The 17,652-nt window shown below is 59.9% G+C and overlaps 9 protein-coding genes across 9 annotated transcripts; 4 read left to right on the top strand and 5 right to left on the bottom strand.

Annotated features, from left to right (window-relative positions):
- Positions 1–156: 156 nt before the first annotated feature.
- On the bottom strand, positions 157–1,419 carry IUM83_10271 (phosphoribosylformimino-5-aminoimidazole carboxamide ribotide isomerase; the record flags this gene model as incomplete). The annotated part of the gene is made up of 7 exons (XM_067934764.1): positions 157–255; positions 347–385; positions 452–523; positions 598–685; positions 765–999; positions 1,074–1,192; positions 1,286–1,419. The coding sequence occupies 7 exons, from the start codon at positions 1,417–1,419 to the stop codon at positions 157–159; spliced, it is 786 nt and encodes a 261-aa protein (XP_067793113.1).
- A 2,109-nt stretch (positions 1,420–3,528) lies between these two features.
- On the top strand, positions 3,529–4,377 carry IUM83_10270 (uncharacterized protein; the record flags this gene model as incomplete). Its single annotated transcript, XM_067934763.1, has 3 exons — positions 3,529–3,931; positions 4,004–4,155; positions 4,222–4,377. 3 exons carry the CDS (start codon positions 3,529–3,531, stop codon positions 4,375–4,377), a joined length of 711 nt encoding a protein of 236 aa, XP_067793112.1.
- Positions 4,378–4,500: 123 nt separating this feature from the next.
- IUM83_10269 (Splicing factor 3B subunit 5) lies at positions 4,501–4,935 on the bottom strand (the record flags this gene model as incomplete). The annotated part of the gene is made up of 3 exons (XM_067934762.1): positions 4,501–4,672; positions 4,754–4,839; positions 4,933–4,935. 3 exons carry the CDS (start codon positions 4,933–4,935, stop codon positions 4,501–4,503), a joined length of 261 nt encoding a protein of 86 aa, XP_067793222.1.
- Positions 4,936–7,583: 2,648 nt separating this feature from the next.
- IUM83_10268 (Peroxisomal multifunctional enzyme type 2) lies at positions 7,584–8,036 on the bottom strand (the record flags this gene model as incomplete). The annotated part of the gene is made up of 1 exon (XM_067934761.1): positions 7,584–8,036. One exon carries the CDS (start codon positions 8,034–8,036, stop codon positions 7,584–7,586), a length of 453 nt encoding a protein of 150 aa, XP_067793111.1.
- Positions 8,037–9,537: 1,501 nt separating this feature from the next.
- IUM83_10267 (uncharacterized protein) lies at positions 9,538–9,933 on the top strand (the record flags this gene model as incomplete). The annotated part of the gene is made up of 1 exon (XM_067934760.1): positions 9,538–9,933. One exon carries the CDS (start codon positions 9,538–9,540, stop codon positions 9,931–9,933), a length of 396 nt encoding a protein of 131 aa, XP_067793205.1.
- A 1,381-nt stretch (positions 9,934–11,314) lies between these two features.
- Positions 11,315–13,153, top strand: IUM83_10266 (CMGC/DYRK/DYRK2 protein kinase; the record flags this gene model as incomplete). Its single annotated transcript, XM_067934759.1, has 1 exon — positions 11,315–13,153. One exon carries the CDS (start codon positions 11,315–11,317, stop codon positions 13,151–13,153), a length of 1,839 nt encoding a protein of 612 aa, XP_067793221.1.
- Positions 13,154–14,099: 946 nt separating this feature from the next.
- IUM83_10265 (Methylosome protein 50) lies at positions 14,100–15,446 on the bottom strand (the record flags this gene model as incomplete). The annotated part of the gene is made up of 3 exons (XM_067934758.1): positions 14,100–14,752; positions 14,827–14,879; positions 14,947–15,446. 3 exons carry the CDS (start codon positions 15,444–15,446, stop codon positions 14,100–14,102), a joined length of 1,206 nt encoding a protein of 401 aa, XP_067793206.1.
- Positions 15,447–15,966: 520 nt separating this feature from the next.
- Positions 15,967–16,578, top strand: IUM83_10264 (putative Late embryogenesis abundantlike protein 1; the record flags this gene model as incomplete). The annotated part of the gene is made up of 1 exon (XM_067934757.1): positions 15,967–16,578. One exon carries the CDS (start codon positions 15,967–15,969, stop codon positions 16,576–16,578), a length of 612 nt encoding a protein of 203 aa, XP_067793207.1.
- Positions 16,579–16,728: 150 nt separating this feature from the next.
- On the bottom strand, positions 16,729–17,643 carry IUM83_10263 (putative mediator of RNA polymerase II transcription subunit; the record flags this gene model as incomplete). Its single annotated transcript, XM_067934756.1, has 3 exons — positions 16,729–16,979; positions 17,062–17,191; positions 17,278–17,643. The coding sequence occupies 3 exons, from the start codon at positions 17,641–17,643 to the stop codon at positions 16,729–16,731; spliced, it is 747 nt and encodes a 248-aa protein (XP_067793110.1).
- Between the last annotated feature and the right edge of the window lie 9 nt (positions 17,644–17,652).

The following is a 17,652-nucleotide window of genomic DNA, read 5'->3' as shown; positions in this document are numbered from 1 at the left end:
ATCCAATGCAGCGCTTGAACTTGCAGTCGCGCCAAAGGTATCTTGGTGCACAGGCAGCTTCTTGCACAGCTCGAGGAAGACGGTAAATGAACGCGCGTTTTGAAACCGTGTATTCGTCTAGGCTTGACTCCCACGGAGGCGACGCGGCAGAGAACTCTAGTCCTCCTCCGCACGCTTCTTGTCCCAAGCCACGACATCTGCGTAGAGAATATCTCCGCCGAAAATGTCCAGGGCGCTGCCGATCGAGAGGTCCACCTGCACATGTTAGCACGATGAGAGAGTTAGGACGAACACGCTTCGGGTAGGCAAACGAGTTCCGATCAGCATTAGTACTGTCAATAATTACCTTGCCGTTACCGATGCGCTCCACGAAGTCCAAATCATCCTGTTAACACCAGCACGCAAGTAAGTACACAACGAACGACTGCATACGCTGCGTTAGCAAACGCACCAAGGCGCTAGCACCGCCAGCATACGTAACGGGGAGGGGGCTCCACTCCGCAAGCAACTCCACTAGTTCTTCCTGCAGCAAAATACACGAACACCCCAATCAGAATGAGCTACACAGCACAGCAAAACATTAGAGAGGCTGTGAACCTGGATGCCGCAGCGCTTGCCCTCAACGTCCACAGCGTGCACTAGAAACTCGTCGCAGTACTCCGCAAGGCGGTGGAACAATGCCTCGCTGTAACACACACACACAAACAAAAGCGCACGTCAGACGCTGCAAACTGCTCCAACCAACGCCTTCCACCGCAACGCACTCGATGGACGTGGTGGTGAACTTCTGCCAGCGATCCGTCATGACGTAGAACTTGTTGTCCTCCGCCTTCTTGCGGCAGCTCAGGTCCAGGACCAGGTGCTCCTTGCCGATGAGCTGCTTGATCCTCTCCAGTCGCTCGAAGTCGATCTGGCCGTCGCGGAACACGTAGGACGTGACGATCACGTGGCTCGCACCCTGCTCCACGAAAAACTGGCAGTTGTCGGCGTTGATGCCGCCTAGCCACAGTCACAACGGCATTAGGTCTCTGTAAGTGCACTCAGTATCGACGCTATACAACTGTCGCACTGACCGCCCACTTGGAGTCCGCCCGGATAGGCCTGCAGCGCCTCCAGAGCCGCGTTCGTGTTAGCTTCCGACGCGCCGAGCATGATGACGTGGCCGCCTACGAGGCCGTCCTTCCGGTACATGCTGTCGCCACGCAGAAAACAATTGAAGGCGCGTTAGAATCAAATGGCAGAGTGTGTCAATGACTCAAAAAGTGTCATTCGTGTCGCGACGCACCGCGCGAAGTCACCGGCGCTCTGCGACGCCACGAAGTTGGTGACGGGCGCGGCGCCCTCGCCGTCCGTGAGCGTGGAGCCCACGATCTGCTTCACCTCGCCGGCGTGGATGTCGATGCACGGCCGGAAGCGCATGGTGGATGGAGCTCTAGGATGTAGTGTACGCGCAATCACCGAATGGCTACATTGTGTGGCGTTTACACAATGTAGGTACTGGTATTGGGCTGCAAGAAGTGCGAGTGCAATTGTGAAGGCGAGACTGTTGCAGCACTGCGTCTAGGTAGCCAGTCTTCTGTCATGGTGTTAGCTAGTAGCACCCCACAGGGAATGCGGCGAGCTCGTCAGCGAGCGAGTTCCCGACAATTTTGGCCTTGCCGACGCTGAGCTTCTGGCAATTTCGCCGTGAAACCCTCCCACCGAAAGGTAAGACCAACCAAGCTTCAACGAACAACTAGCCAAACTTTTGCCCCATAACGCAAAAAACTGTGAAGACGGCGTTGTTACGTGGGGTGTTGACAATAAGCTTGAATAAGCCCGCGACAGCCACGCTCCTCATTGAGGCCGTGACGCCCAGCGAGAAACCTCGCGGCCGACCAGCCGAGGTGTTTTGGTGCGCGATCTCCACCAGTGATGTCTGGATCCTCTACGCACACATTGCAGGAGACTGGAGGCTCCAGTGGAGGCTTCGAGCAGAGCAGAGCAGCGGCAGGGCTTCCGCACCACGTACACCGAATGCAAAGGCGCCAGCGCCGTCGCAGCTCCAGCAAACAGGGCCAGCCGTCTCACCAACTCTGCGCTGAGCGATATCTGGTGAAGACGGAGGCTCTCGACGGATGCGGCCTGTCCATTTTAGCAGGGCTCCAGGACTCCTGGCAGGACATCTGTGGATCCTCCGTACCATATTGCTATCATCGCGCTTGGCAACCTGCAATGCCAAGGATGAAAACCCGGAAACCAGTGGCGAATAGCTTGGCGGACATTGGTGTCACATGGCTCGGAAGTTGAGCTGGAATGTCGATCACAGACACCGCCGATTCCTTGAGGCAGCTAGACTATGAACAAGTTGCGGAGTCACACGCTGGTGCATGGGATGAAGACAACAGAGCCGTCGAGTAATCATGCCCAACGCAATATTCTGCGCCAAACATAAAATTCGCAATAAAGGAGGCTCGTAAAGTATTACACTCAATGAAATACTTAACAGGAAGTATTCCGTTGGAGTAATTTACTGGAAATACAGATTCCAGACGGTTTTGCCGATTTTTTACAATATATATATTTTACATTTGGCATCTTTTTAAAATGCAGTTACAATACCCAAGTATTTGTATTGCCAACCTGCTTCAACAGCCAAGATGCCATTATCCGAAGTTCATACAATTACTTCTAACTTGAACTCAACCTGCGGCATTTATTTAAACAAGCAAAAACAACAAATGAGTTGAATAAATGCAGTACTGATTTCCCTCTTGGCCATTCAAGTTTGGACCTGGCATTTAAAGCAAAAACAACAAACGAGCTGAATAAATGCATTACATAAAAGCACAGATCTCCTTCCCTCTTGACCAATCAAGTTTGGGCGTGAGGGTCCATCCGAAATGTCCGGCGACTATGGCGTGTGCGCGTTGCTGTAGTGGTGTCCACGTCGATAGGTTTCACATGTGTGCGCAGCACGGTGCTACGCTGGACTGTACTGCTGCGTGTGAGTGTGTCCACACGCTGAAGCTGCCGCATCGTTGGCAGGCAGCACGCGCCACTCGCGACGATTACGCGTATTTTGCTCAGTCGATTCAAAAGTGACGAGTATACTGTAGCCAACCTCCTCCAGATTTAATTGAACAAGCAGCAGCACGCGTTCTGAAAAATACAAGCACAAACGGAGGCTTAACCAAAATCGCGCTGAGCGCAGAACACATTTCCCACGCCTAAAGTGACCAGTTCGTTTTAGGGGATAGCACTCCGGGTATTATTCGGTAAAAGCCTCTTGAAAAGTCCGATCCAAACTCCTGCAAAGCTTTCTTGTAGAACCGCAAATTGACGGCGTCAAGTTCATGCGCGTACCTACACTTCACACGCAGCGATACAAATCTTCACTTAAAAGTTCGGCATCTTCCATCGCATCCTTCCAAACTTTTCACTGAAAATAAAAGTTAGGAAATTCTACTACCATATCCTCCTTTTCAACTTCTGCCTAATTATAGACACCGATCGATCAGTGTAGCCATCTCCCAGACGAGCTTGGCCATGAGCGGCATGGAGACTGCCACGGCGCTTCAGCTGCTGCGCTCAAAGCAGAACGCGTACTACATCCAGGCCGTGCAGGACGCGCTGCAGGCGGAGGAACAGAGGAAGCAAAAGCTGCGCACGACCTCCAGCAAGCAGGAGGCCAAGCGGCTGGAAAAGCAGTTCGATCGCGAGCGAAGCGCAGATCGCGATCGTCTGCGTCACATCCAGGAGGATCATGCGCTGCTGCTCAACGCCAAGATCGCCGAGTGGAAGACGACGGGAAACGTTATCAAACTAGCACCCAAAGCAGAGCAGCGGACACAACGGCAGAAAGAGAAGACGCACCGAGCGACGTTTTCCAAAGACACTCTAGAGCGGCTCGCCGGGCCTCGAGAACAGACAGCAAGAGCAGCGGAAGAAGGTATGCACCGAATTACGATGTCCGAAAATGTCGCCAACGATTAACTGTCTGCACTCCTCTGCACTATTGCAGACGACCGTTCGTCAACGTCGAACTCCCGAGGCAGCATTGAAACCTCCCAGGAGCTCGAGTTCTACAAGAACGTGTACCGAAAGCAAGACCGCGTCCGACTTACTCGCAACTCCCCGCCGCTGCCGACACTAAGCGCTGCGAATCTGCACACGGTGCGTAGTTCTACTTGACATTATTACACCACCTGGCATGTACCTAATTCATTCACCTGCGTACAGATGTCGGAGACGGAACTCCTGCGCAAAAAGGCGAACCTCCTCTCGGAGCTGCACGGCGTGGTCTCGCTGGAGGCGCGCATCATCCAGGACGACCAGTGCACGGTCCGCTCGTCCGTGTCAAGCTGGAAGTCCAGCAACCATCGACCTCCGAGATAAGAGCAGTCCACATACAAACCTGAACAAATACATCATGAAATTCGCGCTCGGTTGCATTAGATTTGCACCAGCCTGCTCGCTACTAGCCTCGACCGTCTGCATCAGTAGATGAGCAGCCCGAGACTATTCCTCCTCCTTCTGCGGCGGGGGTCCGCACGGCTGCAGCATCTTCTCAAGCATGTTGTAGCGCACGCGGCCCATGGACTCGTTCTCGGCCACGGCGAAGTACGCGAGCATGTCCGAGTGGCCCAGGTGCGACGCCAGCGTGTCACGGTGCTGGTTCACGGCCCACTCACTGCAGCAGCACGCAGCGCATCAGCCCACAAGCGTCAGAGCCAGAGCCAAAGCAAAACAAGGCGATAGCCACGCTACGCACAATTTGGTGGTGTCCGCGTGGCCCGTGCCCACGTATTTGGCCTGCAGGTGCTCCCACTGCCGGTTGATGTTGAAGCGGTCCGCCGCCTGGTACACGAGCAGCACAGAGAGAGAGAGGGCCGCGCGGGCCGGTCAGCGCAAGCCGCCGGCGAGAGCGGAGTCGGCGTCAGATCCACGCACCATGATGCCGAAGCGCGATGGCGAAATGTGACAGTAGAATTTCGCAGTTGCGATTGTGTGCGCCACACCACTGCTAATTTTGGCGAACGGCGATTTTCACGAGATCGCAGAACATTTTGACAAGCTTCGAGCGAGTTGGACATGACGGACATGCCGGCGCGTGACGACTGCGCCGACGCCAGCGCGGCCTGTCTGGCATGACAGGCGACGTCGCGAATGCCGTGCCTCGCTGTCGTGCGCGCTGCGTTCCTCGTCTGGTTGCCGCTCAGATGGTGCTGGCGGCGGCAGGACATCATCCTCCCTGGCAAAGCGCTAGCCGCAGGGAGCTGCAGCGACTCAGATGCCGCCGGCTCGCTCTGCAACGTTGCCTCGGTCGTCGCCACATTGCCCCGTTCAATCAAACGGGCCGAGTGAAGCCAAGCAGCAGAAGCGCCGAGCTGCGCCGCATGGCTGACCAACGAGGCACGCGCGCCGCCGCCGTTCGGTTGTGAGCGCCTCGAGGTGATGGCGGCGCCGCAAACGAGCCCGCGTCGGCGTCACCGCCAGCGCTCTCGCCGCAACAGAAAGTCCCAGCGTGACCCTCACGTCACATTTTCAATGCGACTTTTGATCAGAAGTTCGCGAGTCGCGACTGCTGAATGCGGCGGCCAGTACAGTACGCTGTACGCTGTACGTGTATGTATAGTATCTCCTCTCCTCTCCTCGCCTCGCCTTGCTTGAGCTCGCGGCCAGCCCATGCACGCCTCGCGAGCGACTCGACAAGGCGGATCGGACGTCTCCGCAATGTGTCGGCGGCCGCCATCTGCCAAGGAAATCCTGTGGGGATCGATCGTGCGGCAGCGCTGCTGGTGGCAATGATGATGACCGAGGCCCATTATTAGGCCGGCGGCCTTGGAAAGTCGCTTCTCGGCTGGTGGGGGCGGGTCTCCGGCTTGTTGCACCTGCAGAATCTGCAGGTCCACTTTTCTGGTTTTCCGAGCCCGATGATAACGATACGGTATACGGACGGGCGTCTGCAGGACCGTGGGTGGATAGCCGACGCCAGCTTCTGCAGCGCAGCCTAAGGGATCGGCACGGCCGACCCGCTCTTGACTCAAGGCGGCAATGCGCGGAGGAAAGAGGCACTGCAACGTGCCGTGGACTTGGCGAAAGGTGGGCCTGCTGCTGTTGCCGCCGACGGCTGAAATGAGGATTCCGAGGCATTTCGCGCACCAAGACGCCTCGTTTTGGTGGACGACAGGCCTTCCAGTGGCCAAGCAGCGTCGGGCCCAAGTTGTGTGTCCCGGTTGAAGTGCGGCCTCTCCCGCGGCGAGGCCAGGCCGGGCCAGTGTAGGCGCCCTGCAGCTTCCTCCACGTCGATGCAGCCTTCCGCTGGTCGCGCCGCAACGGCAACGGCAACGAGGAGAATCGAGGAGAATCAAGCCCAATCCAGCTTTTCGCACGCATTTTCGCAGTAAATTCAGCCGGATTCTCTTGACCGACTGCGCCCGCGCCCCGCGACACGCGATAGCGCCGCGTGTCCAGTAGCGTTTTATGGGCCCTGGTTTAACTTGCTATTTGTATGTCGGGCCGCTGCGAGATCCGATAGCCCTGCGACCCCGCATACGCGAGTACACGGTCTCGCAGGCCGCCAGCCAAAAAATCACGCTGAGTGGCCAATTTTTGCGCTTCGATTCGAACGTTAATTTTTGCGGGTCTTTGCCCAAGTTGACTTGCGGGCTCCGTGCGTCAGCCGTCCCGCGCACGGGAAAGGCCAATGTGAGCGTGGCCGGTTGCTCCCGCCTGCCGTGTGCAATGCATGCGCTGGGCAGCGTCACCGAGCCGAGGACAACATGCCGCCGGGCGATACGCGTCCTCCCTCCGCTCGACGCCTGCAGCCCGCGCTGAGGCCGCCGCCGGAATGGCCAGGAACCGCAGGCGAAACCGCGCATGGCCAACGTGGCGGCCCAGGCGCCATGTGGCAAGTGACGCCGCTGGCCCCAGCGCCCGCCGGCCACGTACGCACGGCACCGCAGAAAGGATACTTTTTGGCCCCCGCGACAACCGCGGTGACCGAGGCGCAAGAGGCTGAAGGGGACGATCGAACTGTCTGAAGCTCTCTGTATTCTCGGCAGGTTATCTGCACGCGCGCGTACTCTTCTGCTGGGCGCGGCTCGTTTCCTGCTGCGTGGCGCGATGTTGGGTCCTGCTACGCTGCCTTCCTTCTTCCCTGCCTTGACCTGCCCTGCCCCCCGCCACTACCAGCCAGCTTGCACCCGAACGAATGAAACGAGCCCTTTGTTACTTATAACTTGCTTATAAACCTGCGCACCGAGGCGGGGGGATCATAATACCACTACCGACTGTAATGCACGCGCTTCCAGTGACGGCGAAGACGCAGTCGGAGCACTCTATTGTTCCACACACACCCACTCGCTCGCGCTGGGGCTGCCGCGACTTCCACGATCGCGGCGCCGCGCGAGCGCCTCTTCTTGTAGTAGTAGTAGTTCCACGTATTGTACTGCTCGGCAGCCTCCCCGAGGCCCGGGGTCGGTCCCATCTCGCGATGCAGTCCTTCTCTTCGTTCCACACGAGATCCGCGGGCGTTCCCGGCGCACTCGATGCCGAGAAATCCCTAACTAGCTTGGCGTGCCGCCCTCCGACGTGGCGCCCTAGGTGGCCAGGAAGTCCGGCATCGTGAAGACGCTGTCCTCGCCGGCGTCGTTCTCCGGGTTCTTGATCCGGGTGCTCACTTGAATGTACTCGGCCGTCACGCTCTCGTAGCTGCTCAGCCGCCGCGTGAGCTCGCAGAAACAGCAGTCGCAGCCGGGCTTGTGCGTCTCGGCGTCTTCGGCCGACGCGATCTCCTTCGAGTTGTCGAAAACGCGTTCCATGAGCTTGGCGCGCCAATCCTGGTAGATCTTGAGACGCAGCTGGTGCGCCACCACGCGCGCCTCGGGGCTCATGCTCAGCGCCTGGGCGTTCACCTGCCCGGAGAAGTCCTCCATGATGTTGAGGTACTGCTCGTGCAGCGTCTGCAGGCTCGAGAGCAGCTGGTCCTCCTCGGGGGACAGCGACTCCTTCATGCCCACGAGGAAGTCGCGCACGTTCTTGGCGATCTCCATCCCTGCGCTCTGCTAGGCGCGCTCCCTGTCACTCCCTGTGCGGCGGCCTCGCGCTCGCTCACTCGCTCTGCTGCTCGGCTCGGTTCGGCGGATGCTCCCCTGTCTGGATGCACTAGCAGCTCGAGATCAGTCGGACCCGGCTACCAGCGGTGACGGCGCTTGCTCGCGTGTCTGTCTGTCTGTCTGTGTCGTGGCCAGCAAGATGGCGAATGGTACTGGCCCGGCGCTCGTGCGAGGCGAGCGAGGCGCGCCGCCGCTGCTGCGCGGTGTGGCCCACGCCAACTTGTTGTTCCCTTCCAATTTTGGGAGGGATGCGCCGCAGTAACGCGAATATCACAACAGGGAAAGATGGGCGCGCACGCCCATTGGCCAGCGCAGGCCCATACAGCCAAACCAACTGGCAACTGGAGGGACCGGCCTGATACAGACAGAGCCGCCTTCGACCAGCCCGGCCCGGCCCGGCAGCGAGCGCACATTTGCTCGTGGTTCTTGTCGGCATTTGCTTTCTGCTGAAAATCCGGCCAATATTCGCTTCGCTGCTGAGGCGAGCGCTCCGCAGCCGCGCGGTGAGTAACGGGCACTCTTGACCCGATAGTCACACCAGCCGGCCGCGCAGCGGCGAAGGCGGCGGCGCGGCTTGCTTGCTGGTGCTGATGGCACATTCGGTGAATTTCGCGCTAGCCGGCAAAAAAGGCGCTAGGTCTAGGCTTTGCCGCTAGAAACGCCCACTAAACTTCGGGCAGGGCATCACGGGCATCACGCGCTCGGCGGCTCGGCCTGCAGTGCATGTCTTGTGGAATCTCGGCAACCATTGCCGGGCGCTGGGCGCGCTCCGTCACAGGCCCGCCGCGAGCGACTCGGCCGGCGGCTTTTTGTTCGACGCCGAGGGCCAACTGCGCGCTGAAGGCTACACAGAGCTCTCTGCCTTGCTTTTTTGCCGGCCGCCGGCGTTGCTCCTCGCCGGGCGAAGCGTGTGCTATGCTTCGCGGGCGGTTGCCGGAGGAGTTCGGGTCGGCGCGAAACCCTCGGCAGCTTCAAGCCTGCCGCCGCCGCGAGGTCGGGCCTAATGCGGCCTCGCCTCGGTCTCGTGCAGAGACCGCCGTGGGATGCTGGCGACGGCCGATTAGCCAGCTGCGGCGCGGACCTTCTGCAGGGCTTACCGAGTTATACGTCTGGCGTGCGATTGCCAAAACGGGCGTGGGTTCGGATCGCGAGAAGCTTAGCGCGCCATTGCCGCGGCCGGCACTAGGATATGCGCTCCGCCAGCACAGCGCGATGCCGGCAATGCTATCTGCTCACCAGATTTCCTGCTGGTGCCAATGCCAGCACGGCGACACGGGCGAAACGCTGCTGCCAGCGGCTTGCGGACGCCGATGCCGACCTGAGTTGGAATATCAGGCCGCGGTTGAAGAGTAAACGCGCGGGGCTCCGCGCACGTTCGCGCGCTTTTCGGCCGTGCAGGGCAGCATTGGACTGCCGCGGCTTGCTCTCATCGCCGCCGATGCCCGGCGCCCGGCTGGACGCGCCACCGTGCCGGCGCCACTGGAGGGACCGAGCGCAGAGCCTGCACTGCGCGCAGAGCATGGCGGTGCGGGGCGGCCTCTGCCTCGCCCTGCTGTCCTCGGTGGGCTCCGAAGGTGCTGCCGACACCGAGAGCTCTCGATCGCTCCCAGATGGCGCCAGCCGGCAGCTGCGGCTCGCTGGCGCTGGCGGCACCGCCAGTAGCATAGGGCACCGCGGTTCGGAGAGCGAGACGGATATCACCTTCCTTCCTTCCTACTGCCTGCAGTCGTCGACGCCGTTATCGAGACGGACACTGCGCGGTGGCGTGCGCGCGGCCTCCGCAGGCGCTGTCGCCGCCGCCCGGCCGAGACAAATCGGCGGCGCGGGGATCTGATCGCCGATCAACAAGATGGACGCCCGCTTTTGCAAAGCACGGCATTCCCGAGGGCAGAGAAACGATGGATCGGTGGCGTCTCTGCGCCCGCGGTGTGCACCACACCGTCCGGTGGCGCTAGCTAGGGGCACTTCAAGTGCAACTGTGCCAACTTCTCGTAGCGAGATCCTCGCGGGCAACGGCAACGGCAACAGCGCCACTTGCCGAGTGCGGCAAGCAAGGAGCCGCGTGACACCACGCGTCCGCGTCGCATAGCGGGCATCCATGCCCACCACATAAGCGTTGGCTTGCTGACGGGGTGCCGAAAAATGGCGGGCAGCGCCCACAGCTCCCGGTTTTTGCCAATTTCGCCAGTAGAACGGTAACCTCAACGCGCATAGAGCGCCAGGAATCAGAAGGCGCATTGAGGCGCCGCACTGGGTACACCGGCGTCGACGTCGCCGCGGTCCCTCTTCTTCCTCGGCCCGCGGTCAGCAGCGGCTTGGTGCTGCCCGCAGGCTGCAAGCAGCGTGGGGCTCGCTGCGGGTGATCGCGCGCGCCGCCTGCGAGCCGCCGCGTCATCTCGCTGCTCGCCCGAGTGGGATCTCAGGCGAAACCGCCGTGGCGCCTCTGATTCGGTAGACGGGCGCCTGTATCAAGGATAAGATCGCGCTGGCTGCCTGCCTTCGACGGCGAGGGCGACGCGAACGCGGTCGGCATCGAAGTGAGCTTCGCAAAGGCGCCAGCAGCCGGCGAGAGGCGACGCGCTGCTGCAGCAGCAGTAGTCCAGTGCCAGTGGGTGGCTTCCGCGCAAGCTGGCGGCCCGGCGTCACGTTGGATCTGGCTGCGGCAGTCTGCAGCTGGCCAGTCGGCTCCGCAACGCTCGTGGCGAAGGCATTCGTATACAGCCAGCAGCTCCCGAAACGTCCGAAAAAACACTGTTGTTCCGTATGCAACTTGAAGGGTTGTACAGTATGCCTTTGCTCAGGCGCAGCAAGGCATCATGTCATCATGACAGGTCCCTCGCCGCAAGGCTCAACTTGAGACTTGCGCCGCTCAAGGACTGCAGCAGCATTCGCAGCCGTGGATATGGCGACCGCATGAGCGACGACTGACGCCTTGTGCGCGCGTTGCGCGCCACGGCTCGCGACTGGGTGTCGAGTTCCTCCAGCGGGCCGAGAGGAAGGCGCCAGATGCTGCTGGTTGCCAGAAATTCGTGGGGTGTGCGACACACTACCCATCTGGCATCCGGGCTCCGCTGACTATCACTCAAAATGGTCGTTCGCCCGTGCGTTGAAGGCTCGGGAGCTGCTGCGATGCCCGGCTCGAAAGAATTGACATTCCGAATTTAGCGGCGCCTGGATCGTCACCTGCGTCCAGCCCCGATATAGCCAGCCACAGCATGGAGCCGTCCAGCACGTCGTCCCGCGGCTCGCGGCCCGCGCGGCGCGCCCAGCGCCTGCTGCCGGCGCTCACGCCGGCGCCGCCCAGCTCCGCGTCGGCGGCCGCGCCGCACAAGCTCGAGCAGCTCACTCAGCCGCAGCCCACGGACGCCAGCAGAGCCGCTGCACCCCCCGGCAAGAAGCCGTCCTCGCTCGCGCACATTTTCTTCAACCGGCGGCCGCTGGACCTGATCCGCCGCACCACCAGCTCGCTGCTGGCCAGTGGCAGCGCCTCCGCCCCCGCGGGCGTGGTGGCCACGCCGCCCGCCGCCGAGGAGCGCAAGTTCTGGCAGCCGCACCGGCCGCTGGGCGACAAGGGCGGCCGCAGGCGTCTGCAGCAGCTGCAGCTCAAGGAGAAGGACAAGAGCAAGGAGGACCACAAGCCGCCGCAGCACCCGCAGCGCAGACTACGCCTCGGCGGCGACGTCGACGACGCGGAGACGGAGCGGAGGAAGAGACACGAGCTCGAGCCGCGCGAGATCAGGAGAACGCCCGCGCCTTGCCCGCCCAGCGGCAAGCAATTCCTGCTGGACGCAGAGAAGGCGGCCGAGCTCACGGCGCTGGAGCGCGTCGAGATCCTACAGTACGACGAGATCCGCTTTGTCTCGACCCGCGCCGTCAAGCGCAGTCGCCGCAATGGCAAGATCCAGAACGACCTGCCCGTGCATGGAGACGACGCCGCCGCGCTCGCTCAGGAGGCCGACGAACCGCCCGTGGAGCTGTGCAACGACGGCTACGACGACGAACACGGGGACTACTTGGTCTTGGTGGGCGACCACCTTGCCTACCGCTACGAGGTGCTCTGTGCTCTCGGCCACGGGTCCTTCGGCCAGGTCGTCTGCTGCCTCGACCACCGCACGCGCCAGCAGGTAGCCGTCAAGATCATCCGCAACCGGCGCAAGTATCGCGACCAGGCGCTGGTCGAGGTGCAGCTTTTGGCCCAGCTCCAGCGTGCTGCTGCGTCTTGTCACGAGAACCCGCACGTCGTGCGCATGGAAGAGTATTTCTTGTTCCGCGACCACGTGTGCATCGCCTTTGAGGTGCTAGGCACGAACCTGTACGACTTCCTAAAGCTGCGCTACTTCCGTGGGCTCCCCATGAGCAGCATCCGCACAGTCGCCAAGCAGCTCGCACAGTCCCTGACATTCCTCAAGCAGCAGCATGTCGTCCATTGTGATCTCAAGCCGGAAAATGTACTGCTCGGCGCGTCAACGTTGTCTGGAGACGCGCGGAATACAGGCATCGTCGACAATGTGACGCTCATCGACTTTGGCAGCAGTTGTCTCGAAGGAGCGCCCATGTTCACGTACATCCAGAGCCGCTTTTACCGCAGCCCGGAAGTGCTACTCGGCCACACGTACTCGGGTGCTATCGACATGTGGAGTTTTGCCTGTATCCTCGTGGAACTATACACCGGCCACCCGATCTTTGCCGGCGAGAACGAGCGCGAGCAGTTCGCGTGCATTATGGAGGTGCTGGGTGTGCCTCCCACTGAAATGGTGCTCAAAAGCAAGCGCCGCCTGAATTTCTTTGACGAAGTGGTGAACCCCGCTGATATCCAAGCTGTGGAATACGTGCCGAAGCCGTTCGTGAACTCCCGTGGGCGGCGGCGGACTCCTGCGTCCCGAAGCCTTGTCAGCGCCGTCAAGTCCGACGACGCCGAGTTTTTGGAGTTTTTGGCCAAGTGCTTCGTCTGGGACCCGAGCCAGCGTCTAACCCCCGAGGAGGCCCTCGAGGAGCCTTGGGTGCGTCACTGTCAGCAAGAACCTGTCGTCAATCCTGTAGAATATGAACTCTAAGTAAGTTTAAGTAACGGTATATGAATGAATAAGTGAAATACCAGTTTAAATAAACGGTATATGAATGAATAAGTGAATCGCCGGACACTCTACTTCTCTTTCCTGCTATCTGGTAAGATGCCAGGTCGCTCACTCAATGAAGATCTCGCCAACCGGGCCATACCCTGGAGGCTACTGCTGTTGCATTTTCGAAATGAAAGCACGAGCAGGTCTACTCGTAAGGCCACGAGTCGTGGTCTTGCTTGGTGTCAAACCCGCCTCGACCACTGGCGGCGACGAAGAGTGCATTACGAAGATCTTTCGGGACACAAAGATCTGCCCAACATTTTTGGACACAAAGCTCTGCCCAATAGAGAGGCCGATCATTCACTTCGCCTTCTATTGTACTATGTATGACGTGCGAGTCGCGTACGTCGTTTGCAACGCACATTAAACTAAAAAAACTAAAAATCAATGATATTTACTTTTGGTTTTTACAAACAACATTTGCCAGTAAGTTTTGGGGTAATAAAGTAACGTGTGGTACGGAGTTGGTGGCGAGACAGTATGATTTGTGCTGAAGGAGCTTTGCCGTTGCGCTTACAGTCGTTATTACGGTAGTTTACCGGGAATTGGAAAAACTACAGTAGAAGATGCCGCCCACAGTTTGCCGTTTACGCAACGATGGATATAAACTTTACTAAAATATCACCCACTGGTGCTGGATATTGCGTGAAAACGTTGAGCGCGTATTATGGAATCGTATGTAAGCCCTGCCAGCAGGCAAACAAACAGTTGACTAGGATGCATGTGCACCAAAAACTTTCATCCATCTACACTTTAAGAGCAATCAGCCCAACGACACTGGGTTTTGACTCGAGTGTTTTGTAGCCAGCGTTCTCTCAGTAATCCGTATACGAATGAATAAGTGAATTACCCGACACTCAGCGTGTTGTTATACATCTTCTTACGCAACCGGGACCGGAACTCCGGGAGGTGCTGCTGGCATCTTCACTCCATGGGCAGCAGGTGACGACGACGTGCTCGCTGCGTAGTCTTCGACGCTCCATGTGTGCACGGTCTTGTCCCATGAGCCGGTCGCAAGCATCGTATCGAACTTCTTGTTGACGGGTGAAGTCGTCGTCGACGCAAGCTGGAACCAGTCCAGAGCACGGACGTAGTCGCGGTGAGGCATTTCTTGCTCCATGTTAAGCAGTAGTTGACGGGTACCGCTGCCTGCAGTTCGATCCGATGAAAAGCTGTCGGTAGTCACGAAGGACTTGCCGTCGTCACCTCCCGTCGCCAGCAGGTCGTCATGGTAAGGCGAGTACTTCACGACGTGCACCGCCGCCGCGTGCGTCTCACGTCGAGCGAGCGGCGTGTGCGGTGAGCGCACGTCAAAGGTGCACACTGTGCCGTTCTCCAAACCCACGGAAAACACCGTCGCCTGCTTCGGGTGCCAATCCACCGAAAGCGCAGGCAGCAGCGTAGCCACCATCAGCGCCGCGCTCTGAGGACGACGCGAGTCCCACACCTGCACGGTCGTGTCCTGCGAAGCCGAGCACAGCAAATGAGCGTGCGCCGGATTCATCGCCACTTCCCAAATCAAGTCCGTGTGCCCTGCAGACAAAAGACACCACCTCATCAGCCGTCTCCTGCTCTTCCCACACTTTAACTCCAGCTAGCCAGCACACCCTCAAACGTGGCAACGCTCTTATCCACCGCCGCGATATCCCACAGCTTCACCCTGCAGCACACAGCACTCGTCAACTCGCTGACCTCCACAACAGAAGCCAGGAGCTCAATTAACGCACGTGAGGTCCCAGCTGCATGTCGCCAGCTGCGTCTTCTCGATCTTGGAGGCGCTGACGCCCGTCACCACGTCGTCGTGGCCCCAGCCGGTCACCACTGCGTCCTCCGCCGCCGCCGTTGAGTCGCCGCCGCTCGCCGTGCCGATGGGCACGAAGGCGAACGTCACGTCGGTCGACAGCTTGGCGAGCCGCACGTCGCCGTCGTCGCAGCCCAGCGCCAGCACGTCTCCGTCCGCACCGCACCAGGCCAGCGCCCCCACGCCCGTCTCCAGCTGCAGCTCGCACAGGCGCTCGCTCGAGGCGGCGTCCAGCAGCGCCACGCCGCCGCCCCAGACGTTGCCCTCGAGCTGCGACTGCGCCACAGCCAGTAGCGGCAGCTCCGGCTCCTCGGCGCCGCCCTCCTCGTCGGAGAAGAGCGCGTTCGGCAGCGCGCACGCGGCCACGGCGTCCACCTGCGCGGGCGATGAGAAGGCGGGGTGCTGCGGCGGGGCGGGTGTAGCCATCTTGGTGATGATGAGGACCGATCAGTGGCTCGCAAATGATTGAGAGGAAGTGGCTGGTGTGGCACACACCACGAAAAAGGCAAGTTGAAGTTGGCTGGTGACCAGGATGCCACCGTTAGGCGCTTTCTTCTCCCTTCTCCCCTCTTGTCTCTTAATGGGACCTGCGTCGGTGTTGCTAGGCTTTTGCAGCCTTACGATTTTTTTTCTTCTTCTCTGCGTGTTCTCGTCCCAAGCTTCTTTGAACAACGTTGGCTTGGACACTTTGCAACGAGCAGATTAACGACCAAGTCCGGGGAGGAATAAAGCCAAGTGGGAGATGGTGCAGATGCCCGCTAACATGAACAAGAACCGCAAGCCCAAGGAGCACGGAGCCAAAGAGACGGCCTCCGAGGCCGTGGACGAGATACTATCGGAAGCGGAGCAGATGCGTCGCCGCAATGACCTCGGCGACCGCGGCCGTCGCACGCTGGAGCAGCTCCAGGAAGACGCTCGCAACCTCGGCGAATACGCGCGAGGCAAGATGGAGCACATGAACGAGGTGATGCGTGAGACCGCAGCTTCGACGCGCGAGTCCACTGGACTTCCGAGCTCTGCCCCCGTCCCGACGGACTCCGCTAGTAACACCGTGATGGACTCACTCAAGACGGCGAGCGAGAAGCTCAGCGCTGAGATCACCGAGCTTGGTGAGCGAGTCGAGAACGTCAAGGCGCGCGTCCAGGAGTCAATGATTGCTGCCGGTGGCAAAGCGAAGGACACGTGGCACCAGAGCTCCGAGGCTGCCAAGAACGTCGGTGAGCGCGAGTACTGCTTGCCGCTACCGACTAATCGCATCTGCGCTCGGCACGTGGCGTTCTTTGGTATCCCGCTGCTCGTCTTGGTTCTACTGGTAATGCTGCGTCGCCGCTATCCCAAGAAGTGGAATGCAAGCGTGAACAAGATGAAGCAGCCACGCATGATGCTCTCGCGCGAGGTGCCGTCCAGCGAGAAGTTGCACTCGCATCTGGAGGGCGCGGCCGACAAGTTCGAGGAGAAGATCGAGTACGGAAAGCAACACGGCAGCGGGCTGATGGACCAAGTCCGCAGCAAGTACGGACAGCCGGAGCAGAAGCCGGAGAACAAGAAAGACCAGTAACTTGCCGCGGTAGGCACCGTTGACCTGCATCGCGTGGTTTTGACAAGAAAGTTGTGCGTCAGCGATGCGCGCACCTTGATAGCTTCATCATTTGCTTTGCTAGCAAAACAAGTTGGAATGAGGAAACAACGTCGCGTTGCGTTAGTATGGTTATGCAACTTTCTGGCGCTTGGCAGCTTCTGCACCGGCCGCGGCGTCGTTCTCGCGCTTTATGGCCGCGGGATCCTCTGCGCCTGGTGCTCCTGCCCCTGCTGCAGCAGCAGCGTTGTTGTTCTCCAGCTTCTCGGCGATCTCGGGCGCGTGCTTCTTCATCAGCTGGATCAAGATGGAGTCCACGCGCGCCGAGTTCTCGCGCTGCTTCTCCATCTTCTCGTACTTCTGCTTGAGCTTGAGCTGCAGCTCTGCTCGCACCAACACACCCAACAACGACAAATTAGCACAAGACTTCTTGCAAATAGTCTGCACACGCAACTGAAGACTCACGCTCCGAGGGGATCACGGGCTCCTTCTTGTCCTTGGAGCTGAAGTCCCACGCGTAGCCCTCCGTGGGGCTAAAGCGCACGCCCGCCGCCAGCCCGTGGAAGGCCTTGTTCACCCTGTAGCTGCATTTTTTCTGCGGCAGCCAGCAGCAGAGATCACAAGGCATAAGTCTACTAGTTACAGATCCTGCCACTAACAGCGCAGCTCCCTCCTCCCTACCAGGCGCGACGTGAGCATGGCGTGGATGTTGGGCGCCTGGTACACGGTGCCGTCCAGCACGTAGTAGATGGCCAGCGGCTCCACCTGCGTGCGGCCGCTGCGCCGCTGCTTGCGGATGATGAAGAGCTGCTGGGGCAGCTGCTTGGCCGCGTTGGGCAGCAGCTCGTACTCGACGCCGCGCAGGTTCTTGAGCTGGTCCAGCGCGAGGCGCTGCATCTTGAGGCGCTCGTTGTTGCACGAGCGGTCGTAGAACGGAGACAGCGCGAAGTAGTGCAGCACGGTCTGCGCGTTCAGCGGGAAGGACTGCAGCCACACCGTGTCGCGGAACGACGCGTTGTAGTCGTCCACGTGCGCCGCCACCTCCATGCCCGCCCA

The sequence above is a fragment of the Phytophthora cinnamomi genome (assembly GCF_018691715.1).
Source record: "Phytophthora cinnamomi strain GKB4 chromosome Unknown Contig30, whole genome shotgun sequence".
Classification (NCBI taxonomy): Eukaryota; Oomycota; class Peronosporomycetes; order Peronosporales; family Peronosporaceae; genus Phytophthora; species Phytophthora cinnamomi.
Note: the sequence above shows the minus strand (reverse complement) of the source record. Positions and strands in the feature narration are given on the sequence as shown.